The 16158-nt window shown below is 38.1% G+C and overlaps 1 protein-coding gene across 1 annotated transcript in view; it reads left to right on the top strand.

Moving 5' to 3' along the window:
- nectin3a (nectin cell adhesion molecule 3a) overlaps positions 1–16158 on the top strand; it is a 55975-nt gene that overhangs the window by 17420 nt on the left and 22397 nt on the right. The window contains exons 2-3 of the mRNA XM_062062090.1: positions 6835–7182; positions 15061–15360. Coding sequence (XP_061918074.1) covers positions 6835–7182; positions 15061–15360 — 648 coding nt within the window. The remainder of the gene's footprint in view (positions 1–6834; positions 7183–15060; positions 15361–16158) is intronic.

The following is a 16158-nucleotide window of genomic DNA, read 5'->3' on the forward strand; positions in this document are numbered from 1 at the left end:
GGCCATCTGCACACAAATGCAATTATTCAATTTTTTTTTATTTTTGTATACGTTTGTCCACATTTAAACAGAGTGCAGATTTTTTTTTAAACTGTAGTTTCAGCATTTGTAAATGGAAAGGAAAAACTGTTATTTTTGTGTCATAAGAAATGTGCGACAAGAACTGCAGTTGTTGATTATTTTAGATATTGAGAAATCTATTGATCAGTTTGTTTGAATGATTGAGCAATTGGATAAAACACAGCGTCAATGTGTTTTTTTAAAGAAAATATTACAAATAAACAAGCATTTCTGATTGCGATAAATGTCATTCTTTTTCTCTAATCAACATTGGAATGGAATGGAACCGGTGGGAGCCATGACATCATTACGTCTATTGTGTTCATTCGGACCATGATAAATATAACCATCCAAAAAGCGTCAAAAATACTCCATTTACATTTCGTGACCTGAATATTAACCAAGTATTCGTGATATTGTTATCATTAGCGCTAACGTTAAGGACCTACATTTAGCGGCACATTGATCAGAGAGAGGCAACTTCCTTAATGAGCTTTTATTGACATCATCAGCTGGTGAGCTGCTTTCTCGCCTCGGAGCTTATGAAAGTTAACTCTAGACTATAAATCATGTCTCTCATCTTGATAGTAAAATGATGTGGACATAAACTGAGAAATTGGTCAACTTTGACAGCCAATTTAGACCCAGAGATGGTGAGAAAGACACAGGAAAGACGCTGGTTTGCACCCACCCCTTTTTTTTTTAACTCTTAGCGAGAACTGAGACATTTTTTATCTAAACGGGAATATATCAACATCCTAACAGTCGGCATCCCAGTGAGAGGATACTTTGTATAGTAAGTTATGTTTTATTATGTCTGTTGGCTCTCATGAAGTCTGCATGAGTTGTTGTTACAGTAAAAAGTGAACGTTGTGATGCATCTATGAAAGTAAAGCGCCTTCTTATGTGTTAAATGAGCAAGATACGTAAATATTACATATTATTATTATGCATGCGCCTGTTACTAGATTACATATACACTTACAGTATGTATATAAAAACTTAATGGAAGTGTTTGGATGTTTTTAAGCGCTTAATAGGTGGAATAGAGCGACTCCTATAGGCTCCATTGTAAAGTGAACGTTTGCTAGCATTTATTTACTATTTAGAATGCAGAAAAAAAGAAAAACTTGTGTCTTACTAAGGATTGTGAATGATAGGCAAAATTCCAAGAAAAAGTGCAGTTCTCCTTTAACATGTGTGCATCAATAAAATTGTTTTTAATTTAAATAAAAATGTCTACATTTCGCCACCACGAACCACCACTATTGCAGCGGCCGTGTGGAAACTATGTCTGCAAATTTAAAGTTCCAGGCACTTGATGCGGGCTGGATTTGATCAATTTTTATTAGCTACATCTATTTAAGAATTAATCAAAGGAAAGTAATATAAATCAAAGCTTTTTTCTAATCAAACCAATCGCTTAATGCTCTAGTCAAATCGTATTTAAGAAGAGAACACGAGTAAGTAAGTTATTGACTTACGGGGGTGTAAGTTTGGTCTCCCTGCAAGTGTGGGCCGGTTGAACGATAAGATTGTACTCTACATCTAATAATATATAAAACATTAAATCATATAAATAATGCACAACCAAGTCAGCTTTTTCAGGTTTCTACTTGCTCAAAATTATAAATGACATCCAGGGAATATGATAAAACATTGTGAACATAAGAAATAGCCTTTAAAAAAAGTGTTTTTTTCTTTATTTTTTTAAGTTCTTGTCCCTCTTCACTTTGAAAATCTGTAGACCTAATACACAGCCCCAAAACGCCACCATTTATTATCTATCCATCCATCCATCCATTTTCTACTGCTTGTCCCTTTTGGCCTGTTTTAGGTTTTAAACTGTGTAAAAAAAATAGGTTGCAAAGCACAGGATGATAATCTCTACCAGACATTTTCCGAGCTTGCATGTTTTCTCCATGAACCGCTGTAGCAGCTCTTATTCAGCGCATTGCTTACATTTGATTTTCCAGACGTATTTTTAGGTAATATTTCACGGTTCTCGTTCGCTGTACTACTCTTCATAGTCTTGTTGATGACATTGCCAAGTTTCCCTCCCAGCCTCTTCCTGGCTGTAGGTGTCCCATGCAGAGGACCATCTGTCTCTCTCTCCTCCCCCTAACGGTCAGGGTGGAGTCCACTCATGGCTCCACCGCCCTTTTTCCTCTCTCTGTGTTTATGTACATGCTCCCCATATGCCTACTGTAAAGCAAACAGCACATTGCATGCATGAGAGCTCGTGTTTCTCTCTGTGCTTACACAGGCATGAAAGCGGACACGTTCTGAGAAAGCAAGAAGTCGTACGGTAGCAGTTGGAGCGTCGGGTCAGGTGGCTGCAGCAGTGCGTCGGGCACATGTGTGGGCGCACGTGTCTGCGTACTTCAAAACAATGTCCCGGGTGTGAAAACCATGCGCAGTCTTGCCAATGCATGCTGTTTAGTATTAACCTAAACATGTTTAATGGTATTTTATGGAGATGCACTTGTAACATGTCGGCAAGCAGCTGTTCTTGTCAGCTCCCATTGCTGTGAAGTGGAGAATGTCAAAGAAAATCTGACCTTGGTTGTCCCTCTTGTAAAGGTAAACACATGCACTGTTCTTTTTTATAAGTACCATAATAGTACTTAAAGTAAGAACCCCTTCTTTCAAATAAAGCCAAAAAAAGAGTTATTAGGTCAAAAAGTGGATAACACAATGTAAGCGGATACAAGAGTCCCACAGAAAATATTTTGACAACATCGAGTGTGCTGGCGGGGAAAAAAATCAGGAAAGCCCGAGTATTATAGCAGGGCTGGCAAGTTTACAGATACAGATACACAATTCAACCTACGTTTATAGCACTGAGTAGCCATTCAAACATAATGTCTGACTGCACGGTCACACACTTAGCCTTTATTTTGGAAGAGAGAAAGCGTGTGTTTTGTGTATTGTGTGCATGTGTGCATGTGTGTGCGTGTGTCTGTGTGTGTAATCAGTGAAATTACAGGGGACGTACGGGGGGAGCTTCAGCCTCCCTGGCTCTGGTCCTCACAAAGCCAAGCTAGCATTGCTGTGGCTTACCACTCACATTCATGCCAAAAAAAAATAAAAAATACCAGCCAGTGCACCACTTTTATACTTAAAAAAAATAAAAATACAATTTATGCTGCACACATCCGAGACGGCGCACAAGAGAGCAGATTGATGGTTCCCAAATTTAACTAACTTAACTGACTGTAAACATGTCAGCGCAGCTAAAACAGTGCAGAAAAATATCTTGTCTGTAATCCATGTTTTACTTTATGAGCCTAAAATACTTTTGAATAAGAATCCACTGAATGAATAATGAATGCTGTTTTAATAAAATGTTAAATATGAGTATAAATAAATATGCATTTTAACTTCTTTTTTTTATTACATTTATACCCAGATTATTTTTGTGGATTGCATTTTACACTTTAAATACATGGTCAAAGACAACCACAATGTATCCCACCAGACATCTTGATTTTCCTCCATAATAACCAAATTATAAGGCAGTTTGTTGGCAGAAAATGTCAAGTTTGTCCAAATTAAAGGCAATATCATTTTTCTCACGCTCGATGCTCAGAAATGGACTCATATGACCGTTTTAAACATAAATAAAAAGTAAATTTTTAATCATAGAGGATCTGACACTAGCCATATTAACATTATTGTTAGACTCCTTAAAAAAAGAAAGCAACTTTGAAGAGTCTTTCTGCTGTTCTTTGTGGGTAGTCCCCAAAGCACAAATGAAATATATGATAGAAATAAAAAGAAAGATTGAAAATAATTTCTTTATGCATACAGTGTCGTATGATATTGACTCAAATATATAACGATATAGGTAATTATATTCCAATAACGATATACTCCACAAAATAGTATTTTTTATTTTGTGTATATATATATATATATATATATATATATATATATATAGATATATATATATATATATATATATATATATATATATATATACACACTTGACATGGATGCCAGTTTCGCTGATCTTTTTCTCTTTTTTTTATACACATTACACATTGTACTCACATTTGATACATAAAGGACAAGACAATTAAAAAAACAATAAACAGTAATTTTAGTGCCAGCCTTTCTTTTTGACAGTGTATATTGGAGCAATGTCAACACTTAAATTTAGAGATGGTATCTGTAATTTAAGTCGTTAACATCTTGTTAGCGGCTTGTTTTGCAGATTTCCTTTGTTCGGTCGGTGACTGACTCTTTCAATCCAAACCAAAGCTAAACAATAAAGTCAATTTTTCATTGTTTTTGCCTCCGAATTCTCTTGGGGTTTTGTTGGTTTAGCGTCCATTGTGCTTTCCATCTCTGCGAGTAGAAGACTGCTACATTGTTGACATACCGTACATGCGCCGCCGGCTCTCGTCGTAAAGTTCTTTCAAGTGACGTAAAAATGCCACTGCGAAACAGCAGCTGCTGCTGTAGTTACTTTATCCGCAGCTCAGATGTTTAAATTACAATATAAACAATAGAGAATTATAACATACAATAAACCTTTTTATGTTGTAGTACAATATAGGTCTGCTGATTAAATCGATTAATTCAGTTAGAAAAAAGCATTGATTTATATAATGTTTAAAGAGTGTAACTAATACAAAAGTATCAAATCCAGACCTCATAAAGTGCCCGGAACTTGTAATGAGTGTACATAGTTCCCGCTTAGTCACTACAACAGAGCGCACATGGGAGCGGTGGTGTGCAGGCGCCGTGATCTGTGGGGTGGCGGACAGCGGAGAGCTAAGAATAAAAAAAATGCATTAATGCACTCATGTTAAATGTGCGATTTTAATGTTTTTGATATGCATTTATTAGAAACATAATTGAGTTTATGAAAAGCAGACATTTTTTTATTTTATCTATTTTCCCTAAAATACGCATTAGGCTGTAAAGTGTGTTTTATCTGATTATTAGATGAATCGAACAACCTAATCAATAGCTGCAACCATAATAAAATAAGTATTGGTATATCGCACAGCACTATATGTACATCATTAAGACAAGTCAAAAGGGGACGGCGTGGCGCGGTTGGGAGCGTGGCCGTGCCAGCAACCTGAGGGTTCCTGGTTCAATCCCCACCTTCTACCAACCTAGTCACATCCGTTGTGTCCTTTGAGCAAGACACTTCACCCTTGCTCCTGATGAGTCGTGGTTAGGACCTTGCATGGCAGCTCCCGCCATCGGTGTGTGAATGTGTGTGTGAATGGGTGAATTTGGAAATAGTGTCAAAGTGCTTTGAGTACCTTAAAGGTAGAAAAGCGCTATACAAGTATAACCCATTTACATTTACAAAATAAAATTGATTACTGCACTCACTCCTAGTCCAATCTTATTGATGCCACTAGTCAATCCAAATGTACTTGTAAAGCAAATTTTAAAAAATTATATAAGATTTAACCTGAACATTGGCAGCATTGGTTTATGATTAGAAATGCAACAATAAACGGTGTTACTGATAACCGCGGTAAAACTCCCAACGGATAGTATTACCGTTCTAAATTCCAACTATTAAAAACTGTGATTTGTAACTTTATATACTCATGGACCTGCTAGTGCTAGCTTATATGCTAACATGAATATAAGAAACATTAACGTTTTGACATACCCCAATATAAACTTGTATAATCACATTATTGTCTGAGCAACTAAGATATTCACTTGTGTACATTAAACATACAGGCTTTGCTCTTTTTGTTAAAATATTTCAGTGTGTGTTTAAGTACTTTTTGAGCAAATTGAACATTACTGCAATAATAATGATAACCGTAATAATTTTGGTTACAATAACTTTGATATAAAATGTTCATATCGTTACATTCCTATTTGTGATGCAGCTTGTTTGGTCAAATTGAAAAAAAATCATCATTTAGAGATTCAGTGTTTCCCATAAACTGCCAAGATACCTGTGGTGGTGGTGGTGGGGGGGGGGGCGTGGCTATGGGCGTGGTCACCATGACATCATCGATTAATTTGCATAATTTACTACAATGATATGATTTTCTCTAAAAACGCTCAAAAAATGTATACTTACTAATTAATAATAACAGTTTTGTTTTAAACGTCCATCCATCCATCCATCCATCAATTTTAAAATATAATTACATCACTTTATGTACATATTTATATACAGATTTGAACAATAAGTTATTCACTGAAATATATTTATTAATTGTGGTTCTTACAAAAAATATATCTTATAAAATATAAAAGCTAAAATGTCTCTTAAAGCTCTGCCCCTTTAATTAGTGCATACTAAATAATTTAACTTTAGCCTACTACTACAACCATATTATTTACCAGCAACATAAAGTAAAACAGAGGCAGAGGTGTCCTGCCACAGTCAGTAACAAATAAACAGAAAACAGTAGTGGTCAAATACAAATAAGGCAACAAGAGAAGTATCCTACACTTCTCTTTTGTAAAGTAAATCTGAACAGCCTATATGGGCATCTACATCAACTATATGATTGGCCTGAGAAGCTGGACAGGACAAAAAAAAAAACAAATATTTATTTATTTATTTATTTATTTTATTTGTGGCGGACGTAATTCTTTCGTGGCGGGCCGCCACAAATAAATGAATGTGTGGGAAACACTGAGATTAGATTAGCGAATTAGTATTAATTAAATGGCAATTGTGTGCAGACCTAATAAAGGACCATTTAATCTATTGAACTGTAACCTGTTCACAAAAAAAATAATCAAATCTAATCTCTGTTAATTTCTCTGCAGGTGTGTCCAGTAACCTGGTGGTGGTCCCTGACAAAACGGACGCTGTGCTGGGCAAGAACATTACACTGAGCTGCAGGATCGAGGCGCCCCCTGACCTCATCCTCATCCAGAGCTCCTGGGAGCGTCAACTCCCTTCAGGCAAAGCGATCTTGGCCGTGTTCCACAAAGAGTTTGGAACGTCCATCTCTGCGGACTACGCCAGGCGCATCTCGTTTGTTTCCCCCTCTGTCCACGATGCCAGCATTACCCTTGAAGGAGTCGACATTGCGGATATCGGCTTGTACACCTGCAAAGTGTCGACATTTCCGCTGGGAAATTCCCAAGCGTCCACCAACCTCAACGTATTAGGTAAGTAGTTTGCGTCTTTGCATGTATACAAGGGCTGAAGCCTGAACAGGAGTCATTCCACAGATTTACTGACTTTTGTAAGCAGGAGCCCTGTGTGACATTTACTGGCAAGGTCTTCGTGGAGGTGGACGTTTCAATGCAGCTAAATGTGTTTGTAGCTGTCACATAAAACACAAGTGGCGCTTATAAAGCTCTGTGTACTTTGTGTATGGAAGCAATACATCTTTCCACTACCTCACAATACGAAGGTCCTGGGTTCGATCCTGCGCTCGGGGTCTTTCTGTGTGGAGTTTGCATGTCCTCCCCGTGACTGCATGGGTTCCCTCCGGGTACTCCGGCTTCCTCCCACTTCCAAAGACATGCACCTGGGGATAGGTTGATTGGCAACACTAAATTGGCCCTAGTGTGTGAATGTGAGTGTGAATGTTGTCTGTCTATCTGTGTTGGCCCTGCGATGAGGTGGCGACTTGTCCAAGGTGTACCCCGCTTCCGCCTGATCGTAGCTGAGATAGGCTCCAGCGCCCCCCGCGACCCCGAAGGGAATAAGCGGTAGAAAATGGATGGATGGATGGATGAATCACTGCCAGTTTATTAATTTTAAAATACATGTTTCTATAAAACACATTGATCTGACTGCATATTCAACACAAATATTTTAAAGATGAATTGAAAAGACCTAGAACACTGTAAAAATAGCATTTGTTGCCTATCCCTGCTTCCTAAAATGAGACTTTACCATGAATTATGATAATTGAATTCCTTCATGAATGTTATATTTTTTATATATTTGTGTTAGTCTTTATCCAAACCATACTTTGACTTGATTTTCTTTCAAGTAAAAAAAAAAGTTACAATTTACATTGACATATTAGCTGATCATGCAGCCATATATTCCAAGCATTGTTTTGGTTATAAAAAATATATACTTGAAAATCTGTTCATCACAGATATTTTAATTTTCATTTCTAATACAAAGTAGCGTATAGTTTGAACATCTGTCAGTAGACTCACAATGGAAGCGCTAAAAACTACAAGCTACGGGGAGAAGACGAAGTCGAAGTGAAAGCACGTAAATAAGAACGGCCACATAACGATAAATTGAAGGTCAGACAGTCAGAAAGTGTTTCGAAGATGGTCGGTAAAACATAATGGATTCAAAATGTTGACCAAAGAACCACCATTACATGTTATGCAGAGCAAAAGGGAAGTGTTTTAGATGTAGAAAAAACATTATAATAGGACCCTTTTAAGATTTCAAAGCAATTTATCCATCAATCTGTTGGTAAAAACTATCAATCAAAGTTTACTTATATAGTCCTTAATCACAAATGTCTCAAAGGGCTGCAGTAGCCACAACGACATCTTCGGCCCAGATCCCACATCAGGGCAAGACAAAACTCAACCCAAAGGGAACAACGACAAACCTTGGAAAGGACCGCAGATTTGGGGATCCCCACCTGGGTGACTGGTGCAATGGATGCCGAGTGAATACAGTTAATAATGTTTTAATAATAATCAAACACAATTGCCCATTGACGAGGCTATTATACGTTTATAGTCATGTACATAGTCATGTACTGTATATTCATTGTTACAAGCGGTCCACTGAAGGCAGCCATAATTGCGATGTGGCTCTCAATAAAAACGAGTTTGACACCCCTGCCCTAACACATTACCCCCTCTGAAATATGTGGAATATTCCACAAGTCACATGGTCCACAGCTAGTAGCATTCTTCAGATGCTCTGTAGGCCATGGCCAGGACCAAAAGTAAGTTCACTCATTTTCAACTATGACTGGGAGGATTGAATTATGTCCTCTTACATAAATTATTGGAAAAAATATATATTTAGAAATTTTAAGAATTATATATATATATATATATATATATATATATATATATATATATATATATATATATATATATATATATATATATATATATATATATATATATATATATACACATACACACATTTTTGATTGTAACGTGCATCTTAGTTGTAGTTTTCATTACCAAATTTTGAGGTGTTGAAATCTTCAGGTAAAATCGCTACTGCTAATATTTAGCATGTCTATGCCAAATTCAATGTACTTTTGAGCACCTTCTTCTTTCTTCTTGCTTTGTGGAGTGCAGAGTACTTGACTTTTTGTTTACCTGCCAAATGCTTGAGCAGGTGACGTCACTTGCAACAAAGGTATCGAAATATGGCACCATTTGATTTTACTTGAATCGATACCCGGTAGTACCGACGGACTTCTGTCGGTACCTATAAAAGTACTGAATTCAGTATCCATTCTTAAACATGCTGTTAGCATGAATGCCATTTTGTTATAGTTCATGTATTTGCAAATTGTATGCCAAAAAACCCTTCCTGTTAGGTTCAGTTCTGTTACTCAAATGGGTCCTTTTTGGCTCAGGAACCTTGTCAAAAATGAAATAAACTTATCTGAGATCGGCCAATATGCATTGATAGTGGTTCAATATGTGTGTTATCAGAAAAAAGACAGAAATGTTAGGTTATTTTGAGTGTTACAACATACAAATGGCACCGATTTGGTGGAATGGCCCCATTAATCATTGGCACACAATCTATGTGATTTTATATACAGTATGATGGAGCTATCGCCATCTTGCAAGATTCGGGTTTACCACAGCATTTGGATGGAACTGAACTGTACAGCTTGTTGAAAGCACGACCTGTTGTCACCCACTGGAATGGTTGTGTTTGGTATAATAGGGGAATGGCACGTGGCAGTAGCAGACACAAAAGTATACTGTTGTCTAGCTGGCAGCTGTTAAATTGCTTGGCCCCGTCTGGGTAAAGTTCTCAACATCTTAGTTTTCTTCATGGCGAGATGTCTGTGCTTGAGTGTTTTTTACTCATCCTTTGGACTCTGCGGGAAAGCCTCAATATTTATTATTAATGAGCATTTTATCAATTCAATGTGGGATTTTAAAGGCAGCACTGGGTTTGGTTGTGTACAAACAAACCTCAAGAACATCCCCCATTGCAGCCTCATACTGTTATACTTCTTAACATGCTCCAATTGGCACAAGAGCAAAACTTTTTTTTCCGGAGTTTTTATTACACATTGGCCTATAAACCAGACAATGACTGTCTATTGCCACATGGGTTCAATCACGCTACACAATCTTTGTAGGAGAGAGTTGACACTCAGTCAAATCAACATCAGCGAAGATAAAATGGAATTTTTCTGTGTCCATGATCATTTACAGGCAGTCTTCGGTTTAAGAGTTTTTGTGGTTATGACACACTCCAATGAATTACTTAAAACATAGTTTCGACCTAGGCAGTTTGTTATAAGACTCACACAACAACAAAACTTAATTTTTTATTACTTCATGTCCTTCAAGTGTTCTGTGTACACTAGAATGAAAGACTTTGGTGTTAATTTAGGTATAATTGTGGTATGAGTTCATTTACTCTGAATGCGTTTGTAAACCCAATAATCTGCTGTATCGTCATAGGAAAATATTAGGACACCACATTATGAACCTTTTATTGCTTGTGCTCAAAATGTATAGGGAGACATGCAAGCAGACTTATAATACCGATACCCTCACAGTTGTAAAATCATTACACAAATGGTCAATGACTCATGGATAATTAGTTGCTAAATAATCGGTAAAGATGTTTTGCTTAATGGCATTCATGTTTTTCAACCAATATTGCTCAAACTTTACATGCATGTGTTTGCTAGTCTACTAAAGGTGTGCACCAAATTCTGTGGAAATTCGACCAAAGACTCTAAAGTTACAGTGGGTATTTTATAGAGTGCATTAAAGGGGGCCTATGATGAATTTTGTATTTTTTGACTTATGAATGTTGCTACAAAGTTTAATACTTGTGTTAAACGATGCCAATGTCTCAAATCACAATAACACTGACATGTCACATGCAGTGACATAAATGTTGCTAAAAACAGATTTTTTAATGCAGCTCTGGAGTCTGTATCGATCAGAGAGTGTTCAAGTGTGCTTAATGTTGTGACCGGGTGGATCTAAACATAGCAGTGACACTAAAAAGGTATATATTTAACAGTGTACATTGTCAAAAAATGTATTTATACTTTTGAAGAGCATATCAAGTACATTTTATCTAGACCGTTATTTCTTAACCAATGTTCAGCCGCGAGCGCCCCATAGTGGGCCGCCAAAAATATCAGATTTTCTGCTGTGGTCCGTATGGGCCGCAGCAGTATTCAGTTGTATACACTATTACACCATTTGTGGCACTAATGACAATATCAAAAAACAAGAAGTCTGGAGCTAAATTCATCAAGAAGTTTTTAAGCACAAAAATTATGACTAAAGTGGTGAAGCTGTACTTGATTTGCACTTACATTTTTTTGTTATTTATTATTAATTTAGTAAGAATGAATTTATTTTAGCACTGCGTAATTGTATGTTAATATATTTTTCATCAGTATTTATGAGTCCCTTCTTTTGCAGTATATTTGATCAGTATTTATTTTTGTTATTATCCTGACCTAAGCCTTAATAATAATCTTTTTGATTAACACATGGTTTCATATAATTTGCCAGGTTTATCCTGTTAAACTATAAGTAGGTTCGCTATAATTTATGAATACGATCAAAACCATCGAGTATTTCTAATTCAGTGTTAATATTTGATTGGGCCCTGCGCCCCTCTGTAATGGAAAAGTTGGGCCCCGAAGTCACAAAGGTTAAACACTGATCTCGACCACAATAAAGTGTTTTACATGTCGATTAAAATTATCATAGGTCCTCTTTTAAAAAGATGTGAGAGCAATTTCAGGTCAATCAAAAAAATAATAACAGAAGCAATTAGAGGTGGGAGAAATAATCAATTTTTAAATGCATTGCAATTCGGACAGGGACGATTCTAAAATTGATTGGTAAACGTCAATAATCGATGTATTTATTGTAAATAAAGTAATACAGACAGTTCTAAAATTTGTCTGACCGCAACGAGCCACCTCACCCAAAGATATCTGACCAGCTCCTTTATTGTAGAGCATTTATGTTTTAGTTCTGCACACATTTCTATGAATTTAATACATGTGATGGAAATTTCCTATTACAAATGCATTGTTTTTAAAAGTTGCAAGTGATGAACACCTATTTAGTGAAAGAAAAAGAAATGTAAAACTGCATCAATATACATAAATTAAAGATGCATCAATAACCGATTTTTAATCGAATCGTAGCTCCTGAATCGTAATCGTAATCAATTTGTTAGGTGGCCAAAAATTCCCACCCCTAGAAGCAATACGGAAGCAGTGCATGTTTTGACAGATTTTCACCATTTTAAGTGCAGCGGTTGAGGAGTACAATAAGGTAGCTTCCACAAACAAACAGTTTTCTCACAGCTGTAAGTTACAGCCCAAGAAGATGGAAGCTTTGAGAATGTCCCAACCAATAAGCAGTAGGCAGGAAATATACGATGCAAGTAACCAAAAGGATTAGAATGACCTTTTTGTCTTATACCGCTGATAGGTTCACAGGAAACCTGCTGTATAAGTAAATGGACTTTCTAAAAAAAGCAGGTCTATAGTACACCAAATTGACAAGTGCAGCAGCTCTGAGAATTTATTGTTCTGCTATGAACTATTTTTTCCCCTCTTTTAAAGTTGTCTCCTCAGTCGTGCAGCCAACGATGCAGCAGCTCTTTTTCTTTTTTTTTGCCCAGTCAGAAAGCTGAAAAATCTGCTGCATAGAGATTTGCTTACTCATGGGGAAAAAAACAGTGCTCATCCAGTGGCAAGTAATGCTCAACTGAAGCCAGTTGTATGTTAAAACAAAAAAAAAAGCCTCAGATGCAAACCTAGAAGCATTATATCTGATCATATTGCACTGCCAAGTCAGATATTAATGCCCATGTAAAATGCTTCTGTGGAGTGCAGGTGGCTAGAAAGGAAATGGTTACCCCTTTCCAATCATCAACTGTTCCCCTCCCTTCTTGACATTGACTCCAAATGAACATGTCTGTCTGATTTAGTCATTGTGAGGTCTACGAACATAGAGCTGCTACTGTTTTTAGTCCCAGCCTGTTAGGAGGGGCAGAGAGCACGGCGTCCCCGCCCTCACACAAGAAGACGGCTGGTTATTTTTAGGAAGCGGGGTGCCAAGAGTTATTTGGATTTGTAGCCGCAGCTCCTCCCTCGACTGGGACGAGGCTAGCAGATGTCCTAAAGGTGACGGCCTTGTCTTGTGGATTAGGTGGACGGGCTGACCCCCCCTCTTTCTCCTGTGTCACCTTTAAAACTGTCAGCACTGCAGTAAGTGGAGCAGTGCTTCTTTTATTGGACAGCAGAGGAGACAAAAGGTGTTATGAAACATACCAAGACAATTAAAGCACTTTAAGGGACGCCCGCGGTTGATGGCCGGAGCAATACCAAAATTACGATACTTTGATACTGAGGTTCCGGATACTAGTATCGACTTTATTGCAATGGATTTGCAAGTTTTGCATATTGTCTTTTCCTTCACCATTACATACAGTAACACTTTCAAAATAAATAAGCAAATAAAGGGTAAAAAAATCACAAAAATACAGTGAAAGTAATTAAAAACTATGAAAGGGAGAAAGTCTTACTAATGCAAGTCCATCCATCCATTTTCTACCGCTTATCCCTTACGAGGTTGCGGGGGGTGCTGGAGCCTATCTCAGCTACAATCGGGCGGAAGGTGGGGTACACCCTGGACAAGTCGCCACCTCATCGCAGGGCCAACACAGATAGACAGACAACATTCACACACTAGGGCCTATTTAGTGTTGCCAATCAACCTATCCCCAGGTGCATGTTTTTGGAGGTGGGAGGAAGCCGGAGTACCCGGAGGGAACCCACGCAGAAACAGGGAGAACATGCAAACTCCACACAGAAAGATCCCGAGTGCAGGATCGAACCCAGGACCTTCGTATTGTGAGGCAGACGCACTAACCCCTCTCCTGCCGTGCTGCCCTAGTAGTACAAATTGTCGACGTCCCACTGGGTTGTGAGTTTTTCCTCGCCCTTATGTACAGGCTCTGCACCGCGAATGTCGTTGTGGCTTGTGCAGCCCTTTGAGACACTTGTGATTAAGGGCTATATAAATAAACATTGATTGATTGATTGATACAAATGTTCTTATTCATACATATCCATACAGCCACTTTAAGACCCCTGTATTCATCTCTATAGAAATACAGTTGGGCGTGATGGATAAAAAATAAATACAATTTTACATTTCAAAACCAGGACTCTTACATAATGATTTGACATGTGTCTGCCTTGTCAAAATCACAATAGATGCACAGTCTTGTCTTAAAATATGCTGTGGCTCAGTCAGAGTTGGTAAACAATACAGGCTAGGCAAAGCATTGGCCAAATAAATGCCTGTGTTTGCATAATATTTTTATGGATGTTGTGGGAGAGACAAAATGTTAGCAAACAACATTAAAAGCTAAACAAATGTTTTAAGAAACACAAATTAACTTTCTTTTGTCGCTTCTTTTTGTAATTAGTAGCGCCGCCTGTGAGTACTTTTAGACGGGGGGCGCCAAATGTGTATCCGCTGTCACAACACAGTACAAACTACAACAGTGAGCACATCCTCAGTGAATGTCAAGATATAAATGTGCACTTTAAAAGCGATTAGGGTTTGCCAGATCAAAACAGGGCCAATAGATATGCCCATTGAAATCTTCTTTTATGATTGAATAGCATTCATTTTTAATGCATGTACAGTATGTAAATGGGAGGATATGCTTCCACTCAGCGGTTAAATCCACCAAGGGCCACTTCCTTTACTTCTTATCTAATGATGGACATGATTTTTTCATAACAGAGGACTAAAATACATAATTCTTCCCCTCCCCTCCTCTCACAGTGGAGCCGAAGGTGTACGTCTCCGCCGGCTCCGCCACCCTGCTGGACGGCGAGAGCGAGTCGCTGGTGGCCACCTGCATCGCCGATCACGGCCGCCCCGCCGCCGAGGTCTCCTGGGAGACCGATCTGCACGGGACAGTGGAGAGGGAGAGTCGCAACGAGACCGACAGCACCACCAGCGTGCACGTGCACTACCTGTGGCAGCCGAAAATCTACGCACAAGGGAAGACGCTCATGTGCGTCGTGCACCACCCGGCCCTGCAGACGGAATTCCGTATCCCCTACACGCTCAATATTCAATGTGAGTAACCCATACCTACGTTCAAATGTTGTATGAGCAACCCTCATTAGCAGGCCTGGGCAATTATTTTGACTCAGGTGCCAAATTTAGAGAAAAAAATGTGTCTGGGGGCCGATATGTTTATTTTTAGGAACACTAATACAAAACCTCACAATAATATCTTATTGAATGCTAAAAACGTTAAAAGACGGAATGGAATTTTACATTTTCTACTGAATGAGACACCCAGAATGTACATGAAAATAAAGAATTTGGGATTTACAATATTAACTATGAAGGATACAGCATTGAATATTGACAATATATGAACGTCACACCCCCTCTCCATCGACATATTTTACAATCAAGCGAAACGCAGTGAAACAGTGAAATACGGAGGTGAAGGGTAAAAATAAAAAAACACCTACGATCTGATATATCACTAAGCTTTAGAACTTCGCTGTAAAAATCTCCTTCCGCGTCTGTCTCTGACACCCGCATTTCAGGCTGGCCGCTCTGGAAACACTCTGTGGAAACGCTCCCCACCCTCACTGCTTGGTGCCTCGTCTGAGCTGCTGTGACTTAGATTACCATAGTAACTAGTATATCATGCAAAAGCGCAGATTCCAACCATTGAAATACTTTGTACAGTTCAAGACTTACGGTCATTTGAAAACATCACTTCACATCGTAATGGCAGCTATAGTTTCCATTTTAAAGATCTAAAAAAATTATTTGGGAATGTCGGGGGGCCAGATTGAAAAGCTTAACGGGCCGCATGTGGCTCCCGGGCCTTAATTTGCCAAGGTCTGCTCATTA

The sequence above is a fragment of the Entelurus aequoreus genome, linkage group LG10 (genome assembly GCF_033978785.1).
Source record: "Entelurus aequoreus isolate RoL-2023_Sb linkage group LG10, RoL_Eaeq_v1.1, whole genome shotgun sequence".
NCBI lineage: Eukaryota > Metazoa > Chordata > Actinopteri > Syngnathiformes > Syngnathidae > Entelurus > Entelurus aequoreus.